Source organism: Chelonia mydas, chromosome 5 (genome assembly GCF_015237465.2).
Source record: "Chelonia mydas isolate rCheMyd1 chromosome 5, rCheMyd1.pri.v2, whole genome shotgun sequence".
Lineage (NCBI taxonomy): Eukaryota > Metazoa > Chordata > Testudines > Cheloniidae > Chelonia > Chelonia mydas.
This window is the reverse complement of record NC_051245.2, coordinates 127,385,530-127,412,159: the sequence shown is the minus strand read 5'-3', so window position 1 is coordinate 127,412,159 and position 26,630 is coordinate 127,385,530. Positions and strand designations below refer to the sequence as shown.

At 47.7% G+C, this 26,630-nt stretch overlaps 1 protein-coding gene across 1 annotated transcript in view; it reads left to right on the top strand.

Moving 5' to 3' along the window:
* CHRNB3 (cholinergic receptor nicotinic beta 3 subunit) overlaps positions 1–26,630 on the top strand; it is a 40,288-nt gene that overhangs the window by 6,993 nt on the left and 6,665 nt on the right. Inside the window, exons 3-5 of the mRNA XM_027825497.2 lie at positions 1,438–1,482; positions 19,625–19,734; positions 24,391–25,273. Coding sequence (XP_027681298.2) covers positions 1,438–1,482; positions 19,625–19,734; positions 24,391–25,273 — 1,038 coding nt within the window. The remainder of the gene's footprint in view (positions 1–1,437; positions 1,483–19,624; positions 19,735–24,390; positions 25,274–26,630) is intronic.

Below are 26,630 nucleotides of genomic sequence, written 5' to 3'. Positions count from 1 at the left end.
AACATTTTTTTATTCTGTGCTTGTATATCGCTTAGTGTAATGAGGCTCTAGTCCGTGATTGGGGCTCTTAGATACTATGGGTTGTACAAATAATAAATGGTAATAAAGTGTGCTAGGCACTTCACAAGCAGAGAGTAATAGATAGTCCCTGCTCTGATGAGTTTACCATCTAATAGAAAGACACCCAAGGGGAGGAGAATGGAATAGAGCTTACAAATGAGGTTGCTCTTCATGTTATGAAGTGAATCTTAATGCTGGTTGACATTTTTTGAATTTAAATGAAATTTCTAACGTCTAAATTTTGAAATTAAAAAGAAATTAGGAAAAATTTCATCAAACTTTTCCCAATTTCCTCCTGCCCATTTTCCAACTCTCCTGCTGGCTGATGTTTTTCAATTTCCAAATTTCAACATTTTGAAACTCTAAAAAAAGGGGAAAGTGAATTAAAAAAAATCCCCCCTCTTTTTCAACCAGTTTAATGAAATATCACCACCAGCAACCCTCAAATGTTTGTAATATAAATGTTGGGCACAACTCATGTCTGGACACAGCTGGCAACCAAAATAAGAAGCCAGACGTGAAGCAGAAACTTTTTTTTCACCCTAAAAATTATTTTTCTGCCCATCCATAAAACACTGTAATGCACGAGTGAGTTTGCAGCATGCTGGAGAACCTCAACATGCATGGGAGCATGGTCCCAGAATTACTTCTGCATAGTAGCTGCTGGAAAGTCCAAGAAATGAGCCCACTGGATCACATTTATGCCCACATCTTCTCAGACACCCTCATTCTCCACCTACATCCCCATGCTCCTATGGTAAGGTGCAGTTGTGCAAGGGAGTTCTCTGATTTATTCCCTCTCAGCACGGAGCGCTTCACTAGTACTTAACTCCACTGGCCTAGGCCCACTTGCTTGTATTAGAGTCTAAAATAAAGGTAGTTCAGACTGTGGCTAATTTTTTCCTCTCCCTCTATTTCAAAGTAAGCAGCACAGTCCACAAACCCCTTTGCTTTCTAAAGCTGGTGTTCATGCACATTTTGCTTCAATTTCTGTAGAAGAAAATTCTTTCCCAGAGTTGCATTCATGTGTTACTAGGAGCCTCCAGGCAGTGCTTTCATTGACTTCAGTGGGAGTTGTGTGGGCTAACAGGTGGCAGGACTGGGCGCTAAGTACTCGGGCTGCAATCCCATTGAAAATCAATGAGTTGGGCATCTGATTCCTGGGAGCGTTTTGAAAACCCCAACTGACGTTTTTAAAAGTGCTCAGAATCCAGGGGCTCCTGACGTGACCTGGGTGCTGAGATCTTTGGAAAATCGGACCCTAATGCTATAGGCCGATCCTCAGATTTCTAAAGGAACTGAAATCCATTCAGTCAGACATCAGTATGGGAACCATTTATTTGGATATTTTTAATTTCAATTTTCTTGTCTCCCTAGGATGAAAAGAATCAGCTGATGACAACAAATGTGTGGCTGAAACAGGTAAAACAGACCATTACATTACATGTTGAGTTGTTTGGTGGCAGGGGGGAATACCAGGCAAGCAGACCTCGCTCCCCCCTCTCTGTGGTTGGAGTCACCATTTGATCAGGAGAGTAATGGGGTTCTTACCCTCCAGGACTGAATAAGGCCAGCGTGGCTCTTCATGAAGTTTTTGTTTCCCTGCTCTGATACTCAAATCACCCCAAAGGGGCTTCTGAGGAATGGAGATTCAGGACCACATGCCTACCTGTTTTCCAGCATTTGACTACAAGCCGGCAAACACAATCATGTGATCTTCCTTTTCCGTCCTGCACTTATGCCAGCTGTCTGTTAGAACAACCTCTTACTCCGCTGCAGAGAACTGAGCCAGGCCTCAGTGCGCAGTGTAGCAGCCCTGAGGGACTATTATGTCTCACTCTTAGAAGGCATTAGAGTGGTTGGCACTATCCTCTAGCCATGGGGTCCCTTTCTCAGCAAGATCAAACAGAGGTGCAAAAAACAAACAGTCGACAGATTTCCAAAGTAATTACAATGCCTGGGATTTAAATTCATCATCCTTTTATAATGTGCTTGTCCTGGGGGGACATTGTTCACTGGAATGACATATCATATACAAACTGAACCAAAGAGCTATACGTTTAACCATTATTTAACCACCTTCTCCCTAACTCCCAAAGAACTTAGTGTTTTGTTTAGTCAATTTTATTGGTTCATAGACATCATGACAATTATAACTAGTATCCAATCCATTACTGCATCCTGTAAACGTAAGTAGCACCTGGCTCCAGTGAGAGTTAAAGCAACTGTGTGATTAGTGTAATTTAAGCAACTGGCATAGAGTTTCAGATAGAAACTCTATAACTTTCAGTTGTTTGATTTGCTGGTTGAGGACTATTTGATGCCTGAAGAATTTCTAAGTGCCAATGTTGAGACTGAAAACAATAAAGATCAAGTAACAGCCTTCAAATAGGATGAGTGGGGGCAAACAACCTAATTAGTTTTAAGACAGAGCTTGATAAATTTATGAACAGGATTATATGATAGGGTTGCCTGCAGTAGCATTGGTCTGGACTTAATAACCCAGGAAGTCCCTTCCTGGCCTATGTCCTATGTTCCTAAGTGAACAGAAAATAAATGGGAAATCTAGTTGAGTTTTCACACATGGATACTTTGGGCATCTCATTCCAACAGTTGGATGCTTAGGTTGGCATATAGGTGCACAAACTGGACATTCAGATGCCTAGTCTGATGTGAGCATCCAATGTTGGGATTTGGATATCCCATTAAGGTTTGAAAGATTGGGATCCACATGTCATATGATCCGTGGCTGTTGCTATTAGTTTTAAAAAGGGCAAAATGAGATCACAAATTTTAACAGGGCAAATGTTGATAACATTAAGGTAAATTAAATGATCAATTGGGATGGTGGAAAGTGAAAAAAAAATCAATCAGATACTATACTGCTGAGGATACAGGGACTGCAAACATGTGGATAGGTAGTTCTGGACAACACATTAGACGTCGGGGCAAAGGGTTATTATAAAGGCACCATTTCTGGTCAGTTTTGACTCTCCTTTGCTGAGCTAGTTCTTGGGTGTATCAGGGGAGTTGCTTAGACTTCTTGTTGAAAATTGTGACATAAGAAGATATGGATTCTGACGTGGTCTGTCTGGTTAAACGCTGCAAGGACATTCTGTGACTTTTAGTTGACTGCCAGAAAGGTATCGGTGAGAAAAACCAGGATTCAGGAAGGAGTGTGAAAGTCAGGCACTTTTTGATAAAATTATAGCAATTAGAGCTGGAAAAGGCCAACAGATCATCTTGTCTGTAACCTTCATTTGTATCAGGCCTGGGTCCAGTGGGCAATAACAATAGCATTTATAGCTATTGTGTGCTTGGGCTAACTTTCTGAGTGTTGGGTGCTGCCTCTAGAGAATCATACATGTGATGTAACAAGCAAAATACAACCCCTAGAAGTAGGGGTCAGACACAGCCCTCTGACAGATCAAAGGGAAGAGAATGGATCTGGGGTCACAGAGGGGCTTTAAAATGACAGCGGCAAAGAGCAATGTGCCTCCCACATCACAGATATCCTAGGTGTTTGCAGCAGGAGAGTCCATACCACTGAAAAATCCCTGGTGTTCATGTGAGCTGTTCACCGTGCTAGTCCCCAGGCTGTATATATTAGCACTTGTACCATGATGCACAACTGTTCACATGGGCAGCAGGTATTAAAGGCCAAGGGAGGCTGAGCCTCCCCAAACAGCTCAGTGTTTGGGGAGCCTCCACCTCCAGGGAAGCATGAGGGGGCCCTGGGTGGCTGGAGGGTGAGTTGGGGCAGCAGCCTCCCAGCTGCGCCAGGAGGAGGGGTGGGGCAGAACCTGGGGGGAGAAGACGACAGTTCGGCTGCGGCAACAATCGCTGCAACTTTGTATCCAGGAGCAAAACTTTTTGCATCCATGTGGGGCGGGGGACTGGGTTGGGGATGACTGCGGGAAGCCGGGCTGGGAAGGGAAAATGGGGGGCAGGCAGAGGTAGGCAAGGACAGCTTGGGGGGAAGGAGCCAAGCGGGGGGGTGGGGGTGCAGAGCTGGGAAGACCGCTGAAGGGAAGACTCGAGATTGGACTCAGGATCCAGCCACAGCTGGTCCAACATCTGCAGCAAAGGCACTGGCAGCCCCCGCTGGGTGCCGGCCAGGCTTCGTTGGGGTCTGCCAGGGAGGAGAAGGGCAGGGTAGGTCTGGGGGAAGGGAGGGTGTTTTGGTGACAGCACTGGCCTGGTGGGGGCATATTTTAGGCTATTTTGTGTAACCCTCCTGTCCGTCAGAGTTGGCAGCAACAAGGACCGGGTTCAGTATCTAGGGGTTCCATTTCAATAACAACGCAAACCGGCTCGAGCCCCCACCCAATGACCCGGGACAATTACATACCACCCCCCTGGGCGCCCCTAAGAGGCGATACTTCCCCTCTCGCAAGCACAGAGTCCAAGTGTAGCAAAAGCCTTTTAATAAAGGAGGGAAACTATGCAGCATTATGTTGGGGAAACACCACAAACAGGATTCATAACACCAACCATGAGCAAAAGACCCACACCCAAGTAAGTTTGGCAGTGTCCTTTTCCACTCAGGGTCTTGAGTCCAGCAACCTAATAGTCACCCCTGCGCAGTTTCTGTCCTTGGTCAGTGCAGCCCCCCAGGGTTCAGAAGTTCATCTGCAGAGTTTACCTCCCAGCCTTGGTGGAAGTGGAGGGAGGTATGGGGGGGCATCTTACATGCTCCACTGCTCGGGTCTACGGCCTAGTGCCACGCCTCTCCATGGGGTTCTGCTGCAGTCTTCACCACCAGCTGCACCTCTCCGCTCTGCTCTCCATGCTAGCCATCCTGCTGTCCGCTCACCAACTTGTCTTCAGCCCCCCCCCTTAACACAGCTCTCAACAACTTCAGCTCTTTAGTGATTTCAGCTTTCAGTGATTTTTAGCTGGTAGTAGGGGAGCCTCAGTGCTGGTGCACCACTAGCCCAAAGTCAGTCTAATGCTTAGACCTAGGTATCAGTGATTTCAGCTCTGCGGCATGTAACAAGACTCCTAATGCAGCCAAAGTTAGCTCTGTTGTTACACCATGGAGATGAGTCAATGTGGTGTTTAGGACCCTCAGAAGGGGACTCACATACCTGTCCCCCAGCCTCTCTCAATTCACTGGGACCCATGTCCCTTGCCTAGCGAGTGTTACTTAGTTGAGGGCAAGTCCCTCTGTCATAAAATACCAAGTACAGTTCTACTGTCCTTGATTCAGATAACCAGGATAACAACCCTTTATTACTCCTGCCCCAATAATAGAGAGACTGGGGATCCTACAGCAGCCAAAGTGACCATTTGGGCAAGCAGTCCATCATCCTAGGCAGGGTGGGTGTGCCCATGCAAACATGAGTGCCCATGCAAACGAGATCAGCCCCTGAAGTCCTTTTCCACAGCTCACCACCAGATGTCAGGGTAGAGCTCATTCTGACTCTGCTTACATTTGATTTGGGGCTGGTGGCTGTTCTTCGGGGTTATGTGGCTGATCTCATTAGGGGATTATCACTGGTATTTGGAGATAGTTTGGGGGTGATGGGATGATTGTAGGCTAGTAGTTGTGGGGTGGGGATGTGTTGCTGTTGGGACTGTTGTACAGGGAATAGTGATGCAGTCTCACCAGAGGATTTATTTATGTTCACTAATAATAATCCTTGACCTGCTGCTTACAAACAGTGAAGAATTGGTAGGGGAAGTAGAAGTGGGTGGCAACCTAGGCAGCAGTGACCATGAGATGGTTGAGTTCAGGATCCTGAAAAAAGGAGAGTAGCAAAATATGGATCCCGGACTTCAGAAAAGCAGACTTAGACTCCCCTAAAGAACTGATTGGCAGGATCCCCTGGGAGGCTAATATGAGGGGGCAAGGAGTCCAGGAGAGCTGGCTGTATTTTAAAGGAGCCTTATTGAGGGTGCAGGAACAAACCATCCCGAAGTGCAGAAAGAATAGCAAATATGGCAGGCAACCAACTTGGCTTAACAGTGAAATCTTTGGTGAGCTTAAACTCAGAAAGGAAGCTTACAAGAAGTGGAAATTTGGACAGATGACTAGGGAGGACTATAAAAATATTGCTCGAGTGTGCAGGGGTTTAATCAGGAAGGCCAAAAAAGAACTGGAGTTGCAGCTAGCAAGGGATGTGAAGGGTAACAAGAAGGGTTTCTACAGGTATGTTAGCAACAAGAAGGTGATCAGGGAAAGCGTGGGCCCCTTACTTAACGGGGGAGGCAACCTAGTGACAGATAATGTGGAAAAAGCTGAAGTACTCAATGCTTTTTTTGCCTTGGTCATCACAGACAAGGTCAGCTCCCAGACTGCTGCACTGGGCAACACAGCATGGGGAGTAGGTGAGCAGCCCTCAGTGGTGAAAGAACAGGTTCAGGACTATTTAGAAAAGCTGGACATGCACAAGTCCATGGATCCGATCTAATGCATCCGAGGGTGCTGAGGGAGTTGGCTGATGTGATTGCAGAGCCATTGGCCATTATCTTTGAAAATTCGTGGCGATTGGGGGAGGTCCCGGATGATTGGAAAAAGGCAAATATTTAAAAAAAGGGAAGAAAGAGAACCTGGGGAACTACAGACCGTTCAGCCTCACTTCAGTCCCCGGCAAAATCATGGAGTAGGTCCTCAAGGAATCCATTTTGAAGCACTTGGAGGAGAGGAAGGTGATCAGGAACAGTCAACATGGATTCACCAAGGGCAAGTCATGCCTGACCAACCTGATTGCCTTCTATGATGAGATAACTGGCTCTGTGGATATAGGGAAAGCGGTGGATGAGATATATCATGACTTTAGCAAACCTTTTGATATGGTCTCCCACAGTATTCTTGACAGCAAGTTAAAAATGTATGGATTGGATGAATGGACTATAAGGTGGATAGAAAGCTGGCCAGATTGTCAGGCTCAACAGGTAGTGATCAACAGCTCAATGTCTAGTTGGCAGCCAGTATCAAGCAGAGTGCCCCAGGGGTCAGTCCTGGGACCAGTTTTGTTCAACATCTTCATTAATCATGATGGGATTAATTGCACCCTCAGCAAGTTTGCAGATGATACTAAACTGGGAGGAGAGGTAGATATGATGGAGGGTAGGGATAGGGTCCAGAGTGACCTAGACAAATTAGAGGATTGGGCAAAAAGAAATCTGATGAGGTTCAACAAGGACAAGTGCAGAGTTCTGCACTTAGGAAGGAAGAATCCCATGCACCTCTACAGGCTGGGGACCGACTGGCTAAGCAGCAGTTCTGCAGAAAAGGACCTGGGGATTACAGTGGATGAGAAGCTGGATATGAGTCAGCAGTGTGCCCTTGTTGCCAAGAAGGTCAATGGCATATTGGACTGTATTAGTAGGAGCATTGCCAGCAGATCGAGGGAAGTGATTATTTCCCTCTATTCAGCACTGTTGAGGCCACACCTGGAGTATTCCATCCAGTTTTGGTCCCCCCACTTCAGAAGGGTTGTGGATAAATTGGAGGGCAATGAAAATGATTAAGAGGCTGGAGCACATGACTTATGAGGATAGGCTGAGGGAACTGGGGTTATTTAGTCTGCTGAAGAGAAGAGTGAGGGGGGATTTGATAGCAGCCTTCAACTACCTGAAGGGGGGTTCCAAAGAGGATGGAGCTAGGCTGTTCTCAGTGGTGGCAGATGACAGAACAAGAAGCAATGGTCTCAAGTTGCAGTGTGGGCGGTCTAGGTTGGATATTAGGAAACACTATTTCATTAGGAGGGTGGTGAAGCACTGGAATAGGTTCCCTAGGGAGGTGGTGGGAATCTCCATGCTTAGAGGTTTTTAAGGCCCTGCTTAACAAAGCCCTGACTGGGATGAGTTAATTGGTGTTGGTCCTGCTTTGAGCAGGGGATTGGACTAGATGACCCCCTCAGGTCTCTTCCAACCCTGATATTCTATGATTCTATGCTCCATCACTGACCATTTTAAAATCAAGATCTAAAAGATCTGCTGTGGGAATTATTTTGTGTTATGCAGAGTCAGACTCACTAGATGATCGCAATGGTCCCTTCTGGCCTTGGAGTCTATGGATAAGAAGGTAAGGCTCCAAAAAGAGCTTCAACTGGTGCATGAGTAACATGTGAAAGAGGGACATACAAGCCTTGGGGGATTATCGTGAGAGTTTTCATATATCCACAGCTGTGGGTTTATAAAGCCATGAGCACACAGTAAACCATGTAATCATTATTTAAGTCACTGGTTAATGTTGAATTTAAGATTGTAGTCTCTGTAGAGCAGGGAACTGTCACTATGTACAGCACAATAGGGCCCTGATCTCCGTTAGGACCAATAGGTGCTACTGTAATACAAATGCATAAACAACAGCTGTAATGGATCACCACTGGGAACTGAGTTATGGTGTTTGCATGCTCAAGTACCTGCGTGCCTAGTTTTTTGACAGGTTGTCTTTAAAAAAAAAAAGCGGATCTTGGCTGGTTACTAGGGTATCAGGTTACCCGTGGCCTGGGGAAGGAAGGGGAGAGGGAATTCTTCAGTGTTGAGACATTGCACTACAAGTTCCAGATGCAGCTTTCAGGTAGTGAAGTTACAGTTACAGAAACTGCAGTTTATTCTGCCTGATCCTCCCAAAGGCCAATGAGAAGAAACTCCTTTGGTGATATAATGGGAAAGGGGCTGGGTGGTATCTGAGAAACAAAAATTCTGAAGCAGCTCTGGGGCTTGCACCAGTCCCAGGTGGATGGGAAAGGCAGCTGGATGGATACCCATGGGGAAGAGCTGAAAGTTAGGATCTCTGTGGTTGATAAATGTGTATTAGAGAAAATGATCCACAGAAACACAGACAGTAGGAGACTGGAAAGAAGCAAAGGTTCCCCTGGGCCCAACTGTAGGAGATGCCACACCCATCCTTTCTATGGGGCCTGTCATGGTGCAGGACTCACCCCTCTGGCACCTCCTGCTGGTCTCTCAGGGAATGAGCTCTTCCAGCCTCCGGAGCACCCTCTGCAGGCCACTTGCTCCGCTTGCCACTGGCCCCCCCCATGTCCCTCCCAGACCCCAGTGCCCCTTTCTTTGGGGTGCTGCCCCCTGGCAGTGCCCCACAGTCTCTGGGTCTCCCCCTCCCAGGGGAACCCCCAACCCCCACCTCACCTCAGTATATGGCTACTGCCTAGTCACCATCTAGCCCCCATTCACTGGGGCAGACTACAGTATATAAGCCAATCATCACAGACATGGAGGGGTTTGGACCTGCTGCCTCTGCCTACCAGTGAGCTTCCCCCTGCAACCCCAGTACCCTGTCTTAGGCCATCTGCCAGGCCTGCAGCCTGGGGCTTTTTCAGTCTGGAGCTTCCCAGCTCCTCTGGCCTTCCCCAGCCCTGCTTCACCTTAGGTACCCAGGTATGCTCCCCAGCAGCCAGGCCCACCTCCCTCTAAAGGCAGAAAGAGCGTCTACTCCCGGCCCACTGCCCTTTTATAAGGGCCAGCTGAGGCCTGATCGGGGCTGGCCACAGCTGAGTCTGCTTCCCCCAATCAGCCCGGGAACCGCTTGCTCCCAGCCACAGCCCTCTCCTGGGCTGTTTTAAGCCCTTTAAGGCTGGAGTGGGTGACCACCCTTCTACAGGGCCCATTGACTGTTCTGCCCTGGGGTCCAGAGTTGCTGTCAGCAACCCTGGCTCCAGGGCTGGAGGCGCTCAGGCGGCCTGGGGCAGGGGCAGCGGCAGGGGAAGGGGAAGGGGAAGGGGAAGGGGAAGGCTGGCGGCCGCAGGAGGGGTGGGGCCTCAGGCAGAAGGGGCAGGCCAGGCGGGGGGTTAGCCTCCCCAAGCCCACGGTTCATCTGCCACCCATGACTGTTCACCTTGCAGACACAAAATGGCACCTTAGCACAGGGAGATATCGGTGCAGGTCGGGGAGTGCGATGTCACAGACTGCACTTGTGCGGAAGCCTGTTTTACTACAGGGACTGGCCCAGGTTCCCTCCTGCATCAAGGACGGTTGGGGAGCAAGTTATGTCTCCTGGATTCTGTTGGTACATTGGCACAGGTCCCAGTCCACTGGTGTGAATTAGAGCAGGCTAGGGACTGTTCTAATTTATGCCAGCTGGCAGTGTTCTCTGTGCGGCTAAATGTCACTTGAGGATTGGCATCATGCAGGCACCTGCGCAGCGTAAGAGATGGCACATATGTAGCTGCAGGAGCACACAAGAGCATAAACTGGGACTCTGATCACAATTCCCTGCTTCCCCCTTGCTCTGCGGAGGAGTGAGTTACATCACTCCTTTTTGTGGAGCAGCTCACTCATCCCGTGCACCCGACCAGGTTCTCTGGCCAACCAGTAGGAAAATAGAGCCAGGTCTCCTCTCATTCCCTTCCCCTTTCCATTCCCTTCCCTGCCCACTTGCTCATTGGGAGGAGTATTGGGTGAACAGCTCCTCCTGTCCCCTCCCAGCAGATTCCCAAGGGTGGATTCAACATCACTTGGAGTCTTTACATCAAGATTGTATGTCCTTCCAAAATAAAGCACTTGGTCAGTGGGCTTGGTGCAAGAACCATTGGGGGAGGTTCTTTGGCTTGTGCTATGCAGCAGGTCAGACTAGATGGTCATCATGGTCCCTTCTGGCCACAAAACCAGTGAATCTATGTGTTTGTACAGCGATTAACGAAGCGAGACTGGCTCCAGTGTGGGGCTCTTCGGTGGTAATGTTACACCATTGTAACCCTTCTGCCAGGCCAAGTTGATAGCAGCAAGGGCTGGGTTCAGTACACAGGGGTTCCCTTTCATCAAAGCAAATGCAAAAGTGGCTCGAGCCCCCACCCAGTGACCTGGAAAATCTTACACACCCCCTGGGCGCCTCAAAGAGGCAATACTTCCCCTCTCACAAGCACAGAGTCTCGGTGTAGCAGAGAATTTTTAATAACATGAGGTAAACGACATCAGCATTAAATTGGGGAAACACCACAACTGGTGTTCATTAACCAAACCATGAGCAAAGACCCACCCCAGCAAATTGGGCCACATCCTTTCCCTTGGGTTCTTGAGTCCCAGAACCCAAACGTCTCTTGAGTCCAGCAATCCACAAATCACCCAAAGTCCAAAAAGTCCAGCCCCAGAGTTCAAAGGTTCATCTGCATAGTGTTACTCCCCAGTCTGGCTAAAATGTGCCTGTGTGTGGGGGAAAAAGGTAAGGGGCACCTTACGTGTCCTGAAGCTGACTGCCCCACAGGGCTCCACTCTGCACAGCTCGCTGTCTCACGAACGGCTCCGCTCTGCACAGCTTGCTGTCTCACGAACAGCTCTGCTCAGCTCGCCATCTCACGAACACTCCGCCAGCCTAGCCACGAACAGCATCACTGCACGCTAGATCTTCCGGCTCCCCACTACTTGACACAGTGCTCAGTGATTTCAGCTCATAGTAGTGGGAGCCTTAGTGCTGGTGCACCATAAGGCCAAAATGAATTCAGCACAGTACCTGTAGCAAGACTCTTAATAGACCCAAAATTAGCTCTGACATTCCACAGTGGAGAGAGACAGAGGTGCAATTGGTGTTTCAGGCCCTCACAAAGGGAGCCCACACCACCAGGTACTAATACCTGTCTCAAGCCTCTCTCAATTCACAGAGTTTTGGAACCCATATCCCTTGCCTAGCGAGTGCTACTTAGTTGATGGTGAGTCCCTCCATCATAACAAAAGGCCAAGTCCAGTTCCAAGCACAGTTCCCATAATCAGGGTAATAACAATTTATTCTTCCCGCCCCAATAACAGAGACACTGGAGATCCCACAACAGCCAAAGTGACCATTTGGGCAGTTATGGCCTCATTCTAGGTGGGGTGGGTGTGCCTATGCAAATGAGATCAGCCCCTGAAGTTCTTTTCCACAACTTGCCACACCTCACCACCAGATGTCAGGGTGGAGCTCATCCTGACTCTGCTTACACCATAATACAAATTATTATTAATAGTAATGATGGGCAGCAAATATGGACATGGGTTGGCCATATAATATGGATGCAAGCAAAACAAAGGCCAGTGTGATCTGGGCTGCATACGCAATGGCATCACATCCCAGAGCAGGGAGGTAGCAGTCCCCCTCTATTACTCTGATAGATCCCCATCTGTAACCCTGCATTCAGCTGTGGGTCCTTATTAGCCCCAAGATAGCGACAGACTGGAGGGAGTTCAGAGAAGAACAAGAAAAACAATCTGAGTCCTGGAGGGACTAATATACAAAGCGGGCTTAGAAGGGGTAATATGTACAGCTTGGCTAAGCCATAACTGAAGGAGGACACAACAGACTACAGATCTCTGATGTGTGTAACCAGCAAGGAGGAGGAGGAATTATTAGTGCAATACCCAGGGCTCTAACTAGGAGTAATGAGATGAAACTAAGAAATGGAGCATTGAGGCTGAATAGCAAGAAGAGCTATCTGTCAGTATTAGGCTGTACATTATTCTCCCCAGTCTTAAGTGGTGGATACTCAGGGTATGTCTTCACTACCCACCGGATCGGCGGGCAGCGATGGATCCAGCAGGGATTGATTTATCGCGTCTAGTCTAGACGTGATAAATCGACCCCTGAGCACTCTCCTGTTGACTCCTGTACTCCAGCGCCGTGAGAGGCGCAGGCGGAGTCGAGGGGGGAGCGGCCACACTCAACTCACCGCAGTGAAGACACCACGGGAAGTCGATCTAAGTACGTCAACTTCAGCTATGTCATTCACGTAGCTGAAGTTGCGTAACTTAGATCGATCCCACTCCCCAATGTAGAGCAGGGCTCAGTCTAGGTGGATTTGGCGGAACATCAGGCAATGCCCGTCCATCCACAGGGAGCAGCTATCAACGGTGAGAATTACAGGCACCAGCATGAGCTGATATCACTGTAGTAGCTAAGACACTGGAGTAAAAATCAGGAAACCTGGGTTCTAGTCCTGGCTCTTCCACAGACCTGTGGTGAGACCATAGCAAATCTCTATGTTTCCCCTCCCATCCCTTGTCCACTTAGGCTGTAAGCTCTTTGGGCTAGAGACTCTTTCTCACTGTGAGTCTGTACAGCGCCCAGCACAATGCGGTGCTGATCTCCATTGGAGCATCTAGGTGCTATGGTAATATAAATGATAATTCTAATTACAGTGCATGAGAATGGATATAGCCTTAACAAGAAAGCAATAGGAAACTAATTCAATGCAGTTGCGTGACCATTGCCTTTTTTAATGTGTTGGCTAATTCTCCTTTGCATCAGTAAAACAATCTTGAAGATATTAAAGCACGTAGTTTTATTTAAAGCAATATGTTAGGTGTCCTCACTTCAGTGACCAGCATCGATACTCCACGTAATGCAGAGGCTGCCGACTGCTACCGCTGCGGGTACCAGGTAGCCCTTTCTGAATTACTGAAGTACTGCTGCTGTATTATGGCATGGAAAAATTCACTCAAACATCTTGGAAGCATTTCCCAAGGAATGAAATCAGTAAATCCTCCCAGGCCTCCCCATTCCACCCCCCCAAATAAAATAAAGGAAAAAGTAGACAGCACAACATCCTCCTATTTGCAATCCTAGTTGATTATTATTTGTGTCACCCTTTTGCCCTGAGTGGTTAGCCAAAATTCAGGGCCTTGCAGGGTTGTTTTCATTAGGAGGCAAAATCGGTGACACAATTTATGTATATTCTTGGTGTAATCTTGTTTATTCACAGAGTGTCCACAAGGTCCCATTTCCCCAAACACAGTGGAGGCAGATAGTAGGCAGGTTCCTTGCTCAGAAATCCCCAAGACTGACGCTCCAGGGAGCCCTGTGCTCAAGCTCTGTTTCTGCTTCCTCTCAAGGTGACAATCATGACTCCTGCTGGCTTTCTCTTTCCAGCACACACAGCCTAGTCCCTGCGCTGGCAACCAGGGAAACCCTTGTTAATCTACCTGGGTTAGCTCTAGCTTGCCGTGAGACCTATTGCTTTAGGCAGAAGCCCACATTGTCTGCAGCTGCATGATTGTGCCTTCTGTTGATTCTGAAGAGGGTGCTTGGCACCCACTGGCATTAACAAGGTCAGTGATTGTCTTAGATTCTAGACCCACCTGATGGCAGCCATTAGCCCCTTTCAGCCATCATCAGTAGTTACGATTTGTATTGTGGTAGCATCCACAGACCCCAGTTGCGGACCAGCACTCCATTGTGATAGGTGTGGTACAGGCAGAGACCAAAGAGACCATCCCTGCCCTGAAGATCTTATCATCTAAGTGTAAGATCAGGGTTACAGTACAGACCTATATCAGGATACAGTGCTTAGGCCGGGCTGTGAAAATGACACACACCCTGAGTGACGTAGTTATATTGAACTAACCCCCTATGCGGACAGCACTAGCTTGACAGGAGAGCTTCTCCTGTCAACAGAGCTACTGCCTCTCGGGGAGGTGGATTAATTATGACGATGGGAGAAGCTCTCCGTCGGCATAGGAGCACTTTCACTTAGGCGCTACAGTGGCCCAGCACAGTGTTTTAAGAGTGCACCTGCCCTAAGACAAGAGAGAACATGTGCAGACAGACAAATAGACAGGGGAGCACAAAGGCAGTAGTAGAAATTATCTAATTATCCAGTGGCTCTGTGTGCATATGACTCAGGGAGGGGCGCTGTCCCTGGGAGGAAGCAGGGCCAAGGGCAGACTCAGAGTCTGCTAGGCAACCCAGAGGGAGAGAGGAGAGACACTCTTTCAAGCGAGAGGACTTGTGTTGGCGTGGGGGAGGACAGCAGGTGCCCGGATGGCTGCCAGCACGCCTGCGCAGAGGAGGGGCACTGTCTGAGAGAAGGGGGCAGGGGTAGAGTCAAATGATAGATGGGGGAAAGCCTGGGAAGTAGAGCTAGCCTGGCCAATAGGAAGTGAAATGCCTGCCCCTGGGAGCGTTGGAGAGGGGAGAAGCCATTTTGGGAGTAGTGAGAGCTGGTATGTCCCAGGCCTGCATGCAGGGTCCCCCTGAGAACTGGCCTCTAGGGACCTGGAAGCAACATCCCTCAGCTTGGCCCTTTCCTTCTTCAAGGTGACTCCCAGTTGGTAGAGTTTTGTTGGGGAACCTCCCTCCCCCAGCCTGGCTTAGTTAGCCCCCCAGCTCCCCAGGTAAAATCAGCCACCACATGGCTAGGGCTGCCACCTGCTGGGAGTGTGTCTGAGTGCTGGGGAAGGAGACTAAAGTTAGGGTTTGTAGCAGAGTCATTGTAACCTGCACCTTGAGCCCTGCACCCCTTGGTGGTAAGGGAGTCCTGGCCTGTGGAAGGACAGGTGACACGTTAGGCACTGAAATAAGTTGTAACTTAATTTGAATTTTTGTTCCTCTCTGAGATCCTCTTAGCACTAGAGTCATCCCAGAAAGTTGTTATTTGTGTTACTGTAGTGCCTCTGAGCCCACTCATAGATCCGTTGCACTAGGCACTTTACGAACCCAGAGCAAAAATACAGTCTCTGGCCCAAGGAATTTACAGTCTGTAAGACAAGAGACAACAGATGGATTCAGACAGACTGGGGAGTACAAGGTAGTATCAGCACCCTAATCGCTTAACCACTGTCAAGTTTTTTGTAGACAACACAGCAAAGCAGAGTTTGAAAGAGGGGTTTGAAGGAGGCAGATGAGTTAGTTTTGGGGATGCTTCTCCCTGGTGTGAGGGGCAGCATGGGAGAAAGGATGCAGGGGCTTGTTTGAAAATTTAACAAGTGAGCAAAGGAGGCTGGCATCACAGGACAATTGGTGATGGGAGCTGAGATTTTGATGGTGAATGAGAGATGATAGGTAAGGTGGGGATTGACTGTGAAGGCCTTGAGAGCGAAGACAAGCAGCTTATATTTGTGCAGTAGAGAAGAGCAAGCCAGTGGAGGGATGCAACTGTAAGTGGGGGAATGTACTGCTATTGTGGGAAACTTTCCTGGCTTATACACTACCCTGGGGAAATGGGCTAGTGAAAGGATCTGAGTCCTCGCTCCGACTTCCTTTACTCAGAGGCCTGCCTGATGTTGAGGGCTCCCCTTCCACTCTCCTGTGTGACAGAGTCCTCGTAACCCAACAAGGCTGGGCCCAGGATTCCTGGGCAGCTCGACCCCCAACCCTGCTGTGGTCACCTAGGACAGGGGCTAGGTTGTCCCCACTCCGGGGTACTCTCTCTTCACTGAGGGCTTCCCTGACCCACTGATCATTAAATACAGTTCAAGCAAATACAATTTATTAAACAGCAATCAATTAAAAAAAAATAAGGAAAAAATGGGAAAGGTTAAAGGAAAACCTGTCACCCTGCCCTGTGGCAGGGAACATCACAACCAGCGTCTCTGGGATATCAGGGCAGTTCACAGTCTGTTCCTCACAAGTCCCAGGCCTCCTGCCCAGGCCCTGGCTATGCTGCAGGGATGCCACGGGTCGGACACTTGCTCTGGTGGTCTCCACACGCCCTCAGGCTCTAGGTGGCAGGACCCTTCTTCCCAGCATCAGCCCCCCCAGTTTGGGATTACAGGCCCCCTCCCAGTCTCGCTTGCAAGGCCTCTTGGCTGGGGGCATCTCCCTGTGCTGGGCCCACTGCCCAGGGTCCCCCCTTGTTGTCCCCAGCTGCTCACTGCACCCGGCTTCGGACTACTCCAGCTCCAGCCCCAACTCCAGCCCCAGCACTGCTGCTGCTCTGCCTCCAGCTCCCTGGGCTGCTTCTCTCACCTCTCTGGCTCTGGTTGCTGCAGCTCTGCTCCGAGCACAGGTCTGCTCTCTGGGCTGCTTCTGTGGTTCTCTCTGGTTGGCGCAGCCCTGCTTCCCCACTCAGCTCGGGCCCCTGCTCTCTCCTTAGCTCAGCCCCACTCTGTTCCAGGCAATTCAGAACCCCCGCGACTCCATCATTAGCCTGCCTGCCCTGTCAGTCAGGCTGACCTGGAGCATTGGTCTCTCCCCATTTTTCCTGGGGACTCTCAGTCTCAAGGTCCTGATTTCCCGTCGACCCTTCCCCTTCCTTTTGGTACTGGGAGCTAGCCAACCAAAAACCCCCACTGCGTTTTAGTAAGGGGCCAACAGTCCCTTACACAAAGAGAGGGGTGACAAGGTCAAAGCCGCAGGCTAGGAGAATGAGCTGTGTAGCAGCAATCTCAACGGATATCAGTGGGGCATCATCCCTAATGGCAGACTCATTGCAAATGCTGCATATCCCTAGTATGTGAGGTGCCAAAGAATGTTGCATTCTCGGATATCCATAACCAATCAGCAAGTACCAGGCAGGATGTTTCTGGGAAAACCCAGGGGCTATTTAGGCCCTGTCTCCTGAACTTTTACCGAAAGCTGCTGTTATTATTGGTATTGATTTTAGTTCTCTCTTCTCTCTTTGCAATCTCCCAGGGCAACCTAAAAACCCCCATAAATAATTAATACAGCAGCAAAAGTCTCTCTCACTGTGAGAATTGCTCATATCCCCAGCTCTTCAGACTGCGCACCACGTGATCCAAAGTTAACAAAGCTAACCAAAGAAACAAAGCAAGGAGGTGGAAAATCGTGCCAAAGCTCAGTGCGGAAAGCAAGGCCTGCACCTGACTTACTCCTAAAACATGAACTCACCAGCATCCCTGTCATAAAAATAAAGGGAAGGGTAAACCCCTTTAAAATCCCTCCTGGCCAGAGAAAAAATCCTCTCACCTGTAAACGGTTAAGAAGCTAAAGGTAACCTCGCTGGCACCTGACCAAAATGACCAATGAGGAGAAAAGATACGTTCAAAAGTTGGGAGGAGGGAGAAAAACAAAGGGTCTGTGTCTGTCTGTATGCTGCTTTTGCCGGGGACAGAACAGGAATGGAGTCTTAGAACTTTTAGTCAGTAATCTAGCTAGGTATGTGTTAGATTATGATTTCTTTAAATGGCTGAGAAAAGAGCTGTGCTGAATAGAATGACTATTCCTGTCTGTGTGTCTTTTTTGTAACTTAAGGTTTTGCCTAGAGGGATTCTCTATGTTTTGAATCTAATTACCCTGTAAGGTATCTACCATCCTGATTTTACAGAGTTGATTTCTTTACTTCTATTAAAAGTCTTCTTGTAAGAAAACTGAATGCTTTTTCATTGTTCTAAGATCCAAGGGTTTGGGTCTGTGGTCACCTGTGCAAATTGGTGAGGATTTTTACCAAACCTTCCCCAGGAAGTAGGGTGCAAGGGTTGGGAGGATTTTGGGGGGAAAGACGTGTCCAAACTACGTTTTCCCAGTTAACCCAGATAAAGTTTGGTGGTGGCAGTGGAAATCCAAGAGTAAAATAATTTTGTACCTTGGGGAAGTTTTAACCTAAGCTGGTAAAAGTAAGCTTAGGAGGTTTTCATGCAGGTCCCCACATCTGTACCCTAGAGTTCAGAGTGGGGAAGGAACCTTGACAATCCCCTTCAGCCCCCTTGGTCATCTATCCTGTGCACTGAATGAGGGGGGTCTTGTGGATAACACAGTATGTGATCATGTAATTGAAGACTTTATCGTAATGTATGTGGGTTGCTCAGGCAAGAGAATGAGGGTGGCACAGGCAGCCATAAATCTGGCATTTCCTAACTTCGGTGTGCTTGGATAAAGAACGTTCTTTTAATGTCGTTCTCGTATGTAATTTTTTAGTTTTTTATTAAGGACAAAGGTAAAAAAACATTTCTATTGCATGCCTGTAATACCCCACCCCTCCATCATTTACAGGGTTTGAACCCCAAGACTTCAGTTCTGCAACACAGCCTGTTACCACTTGAGCTGCAGGACTAACTACAGTACATGGCAGAAGGAGGAAGTATGGGCCATTGGCAGCATGTGCTGGGTTCATAGGGTGGTCACAGGCAGTCTGATGCCACTCACTCTCTTTCCCACCCAGGAAGGTGGGGGCTCCTACCCTGTGTGGGCCCCCAAGGAGGGGGAGAGTTGTTTGGGACGTGTACTAGGTCCGGGGGTTTATGGGTGGAGCCGGGCTTTGCATTCTCCTGCCAGCTCTGGAAGATGAGGGAGCTCCTGCCCCATACAATTCCCCCAGAGGGGGGCTGGGATGCTGGGTCCCATGTGCCAGGTTGGAGGGGGCAGGGAAGAGGCTCAGGGGATCAGCCTGGATCTCTCCACCCTGGCAGCTGACTGGGGTTCTCCATGCACGTTACTGCTGCTGTTTTGGTTGTGGTGTGAGCCCAGCCTGGGAATGTTCAGTGATTTTGGCAGCCTGCCGACATTTTCCTGAAGGGAAAGAAGGGAGAGAAGGAAAAAATGGTGATTTTTAACCCTTCATGTCTTGACCAAATCTGAATAGAATTTCACAGGATAAAGAAAAGGAACTTCTCTGTCCTGAAGGGATTTTCCCTGTCCAATATCACAGGCCTCTTGCAGACAGTGGAGGCGAGAGAGCTTCTCAAAGAAAAGGTTACAAGAATCCTTTTATAATGGAAAGTGTTACAACCTAAATATAGGGGTCACCACCAACTTCAATAATAATAATTAATAAATTAATAACAACAACAGTTGTTGTGATACATATATTCCAATCAGGACTTGGGGTCCCATTGTGCTGGGTTTACATCTGTGTATTACAATCCCTCTGAGATGGCCCAATGACCTATCTGGCGGTGGGAGCCTGTTGTGTCTGAATGGAAAGAGGATGTTGTTGGCTCATTGCAGGAATGGACTGACCATAAGTTGTGCTGGAATCCTGAGGACTATGGTGGGATCACGGCGATCCGGGTTCCGTCAGAGTCGCTGTGGCTGCCGGACATTGTTTTGTTTGAAAAGTGAGTATGAGGATCGTCACGTTTTGAGGCTCATTGCTCAGGGTTTCAGATAGTTGTTTAGACTTATTCAGTGAATCACTAACATTGAGTTCCAGCCATGCTGGCTAGCACTGGGCTTAACCATGGATCTCGTTAGATAGCGACTATCCAGAAATGTGTCTGGACTAGAATGCTGGCTGGCTTAGATTGCTCCATATAATGTCATATACTCTGCCTGGGGTTACATGTTGGGACCACTCAGGAACTGAAGCTGGTGCAGAGTGGAGCTGGACACTGGGAGCGCATTAGATCAGTGCTCTGTGATCTGCACTGGCTTCCAGTAAGGTTTGGGGTGGGATTCAAAGGCCTGAATAGCTTGGGACAGGATTGCCGGAGAGAGATCCTCTCCTTGTGATATACTGCCCCCTCTGAGATCAGTGGAGGCGCTTGAGCTGGATGGAGCTCCCACAGTGTAAGCAAGAGGGAGCTGCTGGCCGGGCATTCTGTCTGAGGGGTCCTCCATTTCAGAACTTGCTCCCCGCATTGGCCTGCCAGAGCCCAGATTTGTTAACTTTCCAGGCAGGCTGCACAGCCCGTCTTTCCCTTCTCTTCCCTAAGGTTGGTGAACAGGGAGTGTGCTGAGATGGATTTGTCTAGGGACACAGTCCTTTGTCTATGTCCATATTACGCACTGGACAGGGCGTGCCTAGAATTCTGTTTTACAAATTCAAAGAAATAAAAGAATGAAACTCTGGGGCAGTTTGGATTCAGACCTGCACTTTGTGGTTCTGGCCTGGGCCTGATGTGTCATTGTTAATCCAATCACACCTGATCCTGGGAGCGTTCAGATCCAGATCTGAACTCTGGGAGTTTGACATTACTTGCATCCGTGGAGAACACAGGTCACAGCTGGGTACCACCAGCCTGTTGCTAGGAGCAGAGTCTGTAGCATCTCTCTACTACTCCCAGTTGGCCTCGTGTGGCAGAGGGGAGATAGAATAGATGATCCCTGTGGTACTCTGCCAGGGAGGGTTTTTGGAGAAAAGGAGCAATTGCCCATCCCCACTCTCTGGATCAGCTGCTGTGTGAGGCAGGACTCTCCCCTTATTCCCACTTTGCCCATGTCTTGTCTTGCAAGTGCACAGGGGCAAAACACCAGGCAGAATTTGGTTCATGTTACTTAAAGGTGCTACAAAACTTCACAGTGTTTCCCTGGCCTCCTAGGTGCCTTCTGTAGACAGACAGTAGAATTAAACAGTTTGTTTGGAGCATGTTTTTGTTTCTTCTCTGCATTCCAGCTACCATGTTACCCTGAAACTTGCACAGAGGAAATCTCCATAGTAGGGAGTGGTTCTGGAGGGAGCAAAATAAGTACACAAAGGAGACAGGTGCAGATGAGATCAGCACATTCTGTTATACCCTATTGACCATCTCCAGTGTGCAGTAGAGCTGAGTAGTGCATCGTGCACTAGCCTAGGCCCTGATCCAGCAAAGCACTTAAACATGGGCTCAACTTTTCTATTATTATTATTTATTGCACACAAAAAAGACATTAAAAAACACTAAGGCTGCAAAGTCAAGCCCTTCAGTTAGAAATTGCCAGAATGAAGGTTGTCCATGCCACCGTAACAGGGCCCTATAGTGAGTCTGCTTTTTTGATAGTCCATTAATTACATGATCACAAACTATTTTTTCCCCACAGGACCCCTGCATCCTTCAGTGACTTTGCAACTTTAACACTCTTTTAACATAGTTTTGCTTGTAATTTCCTGTTTTTAAAAAACAACTCGAAAAAACAGAAAATCCATCACATGGAACCATATTGACACCCACAGGAACATCAGCAGGTTGAAATCTTTAGTTCCACTGCATGGACCTCTGCCACTTGAGATAACAGATGAACTGATAGCAGTAATAGGTTGTCATTCTCTGTGAGGAGCAGCCACTGGGGGAGGCAGGTGTGAGACAGACATTTTCCCAGTGGTTTTCATAGCTATTTGCTGACAGTTGAGGAATATTGAGACTCAGGAATAATTAGTTCCATTCAGGTTCTGGAGGAGAGGACTAGATCACCTCCTGAGGTCTCTTCCAACCTAATCTTCTATGATTCTATGATTCTAGTGCTCCCAGACCCTTCTGCCTCTGTCTTACCCAGCCACTCCCTATCCTGCCTCTCCCTCCCCACCCTGACTCCTTGTCCCAGTTCTAGTCTCCTCACCCAGCCAGTCCCATATCTCCTCCTCCCCCCTGATTACTCATCCCAGTCCCAGTTTCCTTACCCAGCCAGTCCCAGTCTTCCCCTCTGGGGTTCCTGTCCAAGTCCCAGTCTTCCCCCTCCCTGACTCTGTATCCCAGTCTCTGACCAGCCTCCTCATTCCGGGATCTTTGCCTCATTCTCCTTGCCCAGCAAGTGCCAGTGTCTCTCCCACCCCAGCCTCCTCATCCAATCTCCCTGCATTTCCAGCTCTTGTTCCTTCTGTGTTCAACTCAGGCTGTTTCATCCTTCACTCTGCATGGCCCAGCAGGGGGTGTGGGCACCAGAGAGACAATCCCCCTATTTTCACTTCTGGTGCCTGGCACCACAATGCTCTGCAGCACCCAGGAGCAGTGACTTCAAGAAAAGTCCTCGTGAGCCCCTGCAGCCTTTGGCTGGAGCATGCTCAGTGCAGACAGAATCTTCAGAGAATTTCTCAGCCAAGCTCTAACAAGTCTGTACTGAGCATGTGCAAACTGATATTTTTCAAAGGCTCATAACCAAATGTGGACAGTTTTTTAACAGGAATAGCAAAGGCACATCCCTGATGCAAAGGGGTATGCCCTACCAAATTTCAACTCCCTGCTCCACAGCATGGAGATGCTAGATTCTCAACATGGGCAAAACAACCTATTTGTCGCTAATATAATTCTTGGGAATGGCTGAGCCATTTTAGCTGAAATTTTCCCAGAAATGTCAGCTGGCCTGGAAAATTTCAGCCTGAATGGTCAAAGTTTGGCAAAGTTATAAGCAACTGAAAACAGGGTCTTACAATGGGAAGTATCAAGCAACCTTAATAATAGGAAGCCCTATCAGCTCTGCCTATAATATTACCATAGAACTACCTACCTGCCAACATATCAAGTGGCTGAAACGGGGTGAGTCCTGCCCCGAGAAGTGGGAGGCCTGATGAGGGGGAGTAGGAGAGTGAGCCCGCCTCACACTCACCTCACAACAGCAGCTCCTGTGGCTCCTGTTCTGTTGGACTGGTTGGCTTAGCTGCTCACTTTAAGCATTGCAACCTGGTCCCTGGTGCACAAGGGCACAGTGCCACTCAGCTTTGGCCCAGCCCTCCAACGGTGGGGTGTGGCTGGGCCAAAATTGAGGGAGTGATGCAGTGAGCCTGTGCACCAGGTTGCAACGTCTGGAGTAGGGAGCCAAGCACAGCCATCCTCAGGGGGACAGAAACTGCTTCAACCGGTACATGGGGCTTTGGAGGTCAAAGTGGGACAGTATAAACAGGAGAGTACTCAATAGGGAGGTGATTTTACCGCTGCATGCAGCACTGGTGAGACCAGTGTAAGAACACTACATCCAGTTCTGGTGTCAATGTTTTTAAAAGGATATTGTAAAATGGGAGAGGGTGCAGAGAAGCCACAAAAATGATCTGAAGGCTGGAGAAAGTGCCTAACAGATTTAAAGAACTCCATCTGTTTTGCTTATCAGAAAATAATATTGAGGACTTGATTACAGTATACACAATACCTGCAAGGGGAGAAAATCCCAGGTACTACAGGGCTCTTTAATCTAGAAAAGAGAGGCATAACAAGAACCAGTTGCTGAAAGCTGAAGCCAGACAAATTCAAGTTAGAAACACGGAACAGTGTTTTACCAGAGATGGTAATTAACCATAGGAACCAACTACCAAGGGAAGAGGTAGATTCTCCATCTCTTGATGTCATCTAATCAAGACTGGGAGCCTTTCTGGAAGATATGCCTTAGCCAAACACAAGTTACTGGGCTCAGTGTAGGGATAATGGGGTGAAATGTAATGGTCTGTGATATACAGGAGGTCAGATTAGGTGATCTAATTTTTCCTTCTGGCCTTAAACTCTATGAATCTGTGAAGGATCTCAAAGTCCCACAAAACCTAGGACTATTGGGAGGTATGGAATTACTGATCCCAACTAAGTTCAGAGCCCCATTGTGCTAGGTGCTGTGTGAACACAGTGAGAGACAGTCCTTGCTGTGAAGAGCTTGCATAGTTACAGACAGCTGATGCTGGTCACCAGAGCTGGCAGTAGAATCAATGTCTCCTGACTTCCAGTCCCATGATTTATCCACTAGTTCATGCTGCCCCCCAGCATCAGGCACCTGAATAGTTCCACTGACCACTGGACCATAGTTCATGTGGGGGCATCACATGGAGAGAGACCTGGGGAGTCTAGAAGTTGAGATCTGCTAAACAAGGAAAAGAGTAGCACTTTATAAAGCCCAGGGCCGCCATGACCCTCATCATCTGAGGGATTCCTCCCAGATTTCTAAAGCGGCTGGGATTTATGGAATTCTTTGCCCAATACTTGTACTGTGTCAATGCTCGCACATCTCAAAGGAATAGAAAACAGAACTGGAATCAGAAAATCCAAATGACTGAGCTGGGTCTGGTGAAAAACTGAAACTGATCCTATTTCTCCTCTCCCCAGTGCCGATGGACGTTTTGAAGGCTCCCTGATGACCAAAGCCATAGTGAAATACAATGGGCTTGTTACCTGGACTCCACCAGCCAGTTATAAGAGTTCCTGCACTATGGATGTGACGTTTTTCCCATTCGATAGACAGAATTGTTCCATGAAATTTGGATCCTGGACCTATGATGGCAACATGGTTGACTTGATTTTAGTAGATGAAAATGTTGATAGGAAAGACTTCTTTGATAATGGAGAGTGGGAAATCCTAAATGCCAAAGGCATGAAAGGCAGCAGAAAGGATGGGTTGCATTCCTACCCATTCATTACTTACTCCTTCGTTTTAAGACGCCTCCCACTCTTTTACACTCTTTTCCTAATCGTCCCTTGCCTTGGATTATCTTTTCTAACTGTGCTGGTGTTCTATTTGCCTTCTGATGAAGGGGAAAAACTTTCATTATCTACATCCGTTTTAGTCTCCCTTACCGTTTTTCTTTTAGTAATTGAAGAAATAATACCATCTTCTTCCAAAGTCATTCCTCTGATTGGCGAGTATTTGTTGTTTATTATGATTTTTGTAACCCTATCAATTATTGTTACTGTTTTCGTTATTAACGTGCACCATCGGTCCTCAGCAACCTACCATCCTATGGCTCCCTGGGTTAAAAGACTCTTCCTTCAAAAGCTTCCTAGGCTATTATGCATGAAGGGCCATGTGGACCGCTATTCCTTTTCAGAGGCTGGAGGAACTATCCCAGTGTCAAAATCAAAGCTCTCGGGCAAAAAGAAGCAGAAACAAGTCAAGGATGGAGAAAAAATTGTGATTGCTTTTTTGGAAAAAGCTGCTGATTCTATTAGATACATCTCTGGCCATGTAAAAAAGGAGCATTTCATCAGGCAGGTAATGTTAACACGTGAAGAGTACATGGTTGTTCTAATAGAATGAAGATTTTTTTTCATCTACAGCCAGCATAGTTAAATAACTTGTCTTTTCTAATACCTACAAATAGGTTCTTTAGCCACCTAAATGCCTTGTATCTGTTTTACATCAGCATAGCTCCGCTGATTTCAGTGAAGGTATTCTTGATTTACACCAATGTGTCATGTCAGAATCACACACTAAATATTAAGTATATTTGGCTCTCCAAACTTTTTTGCCCCAATTATCTAGCTGTCTGTTATGATGTTCATTTAAACAAATGAACATAGAAGTGGAAATAACATGGAATTTCCAAAAGATATGATTTTGTGGGGTGATGTATAGAGACAAGTTATGAAAAAGAAATAGAGGTTTTGTTAGTACCATGCTGAAAGGAGCTGTTTGTTGTAGCTACTTCCAATCAGTGGTAAATAATTAATTGTATCCTTTGTTCTGAAGCTTCAGTTCTGAGAGTCTGTTGTTTCCATCTAGCTTTTAGCAGTGGATCAAAGCAATCTGGCCCCAAGATATAGAGAGTTATTATTCTTTTTAAAATTTCCCTGATAACTTCAGAAGATCACTGTGATAGTAGAAATGCAGGTTATGGACAGAGTGGGTTGAAGTGTTTTGAATGATAAAACCAAAAAAGGAAAAACACCAAAAATTTTCAATTACAAAAAAAAAGTGATTTTTTTAAAAAATGAATATTGTTTTAAAAAAACTTCAAAACAAAAATGTGTCTGAGATGTTTATGAATTTGTATTTGTTTGCTCCTTGGCCAGCCCTAGGAAGGGCATGGGAAAACGCTCACAGATCCCCTGCCAGATAGCTACAATGGCTACCCTTAGCCTGGGGAAAGCTATTCAATTCATCTGAATAGTATTAAGGGGAACTTACTCAGGGAAAGCTCCCCTCTAAGCGAATGTGGGCTCTGCCAGCATGCACGTTGCAGGCTCAGGTCATTAGTTACCACAAAAATTCTGAGGAATCAGTCTTGAGCTTCTTTATGCATTAAGCACCTGCTACTTCCCTGCATATATGAGCGGGGAGTGAATGGGCAAGGGTGGGAGTGGGTGGAACCAATGCTCTGGTCCCACACCAGGTATGCTGTGTTAATGAAAGTGCCCGGTAGAGAAAAGTCCATGTATGACTCTTCCTCTAAAGCCATACAAAATTGTCTGGGAATCTTATATATATGCTCACAGCTTAGCCACTTCATCCTGCCACCTCAGTATCTGACAGTCCCTAATGTACAAGAAAAGAGCAGGTTCGGGTAAGTCTCTCTCCCCACTATCCTTTGCAGTGAAGACTGATGCAAAGAAATCATAGTGGGTATGTC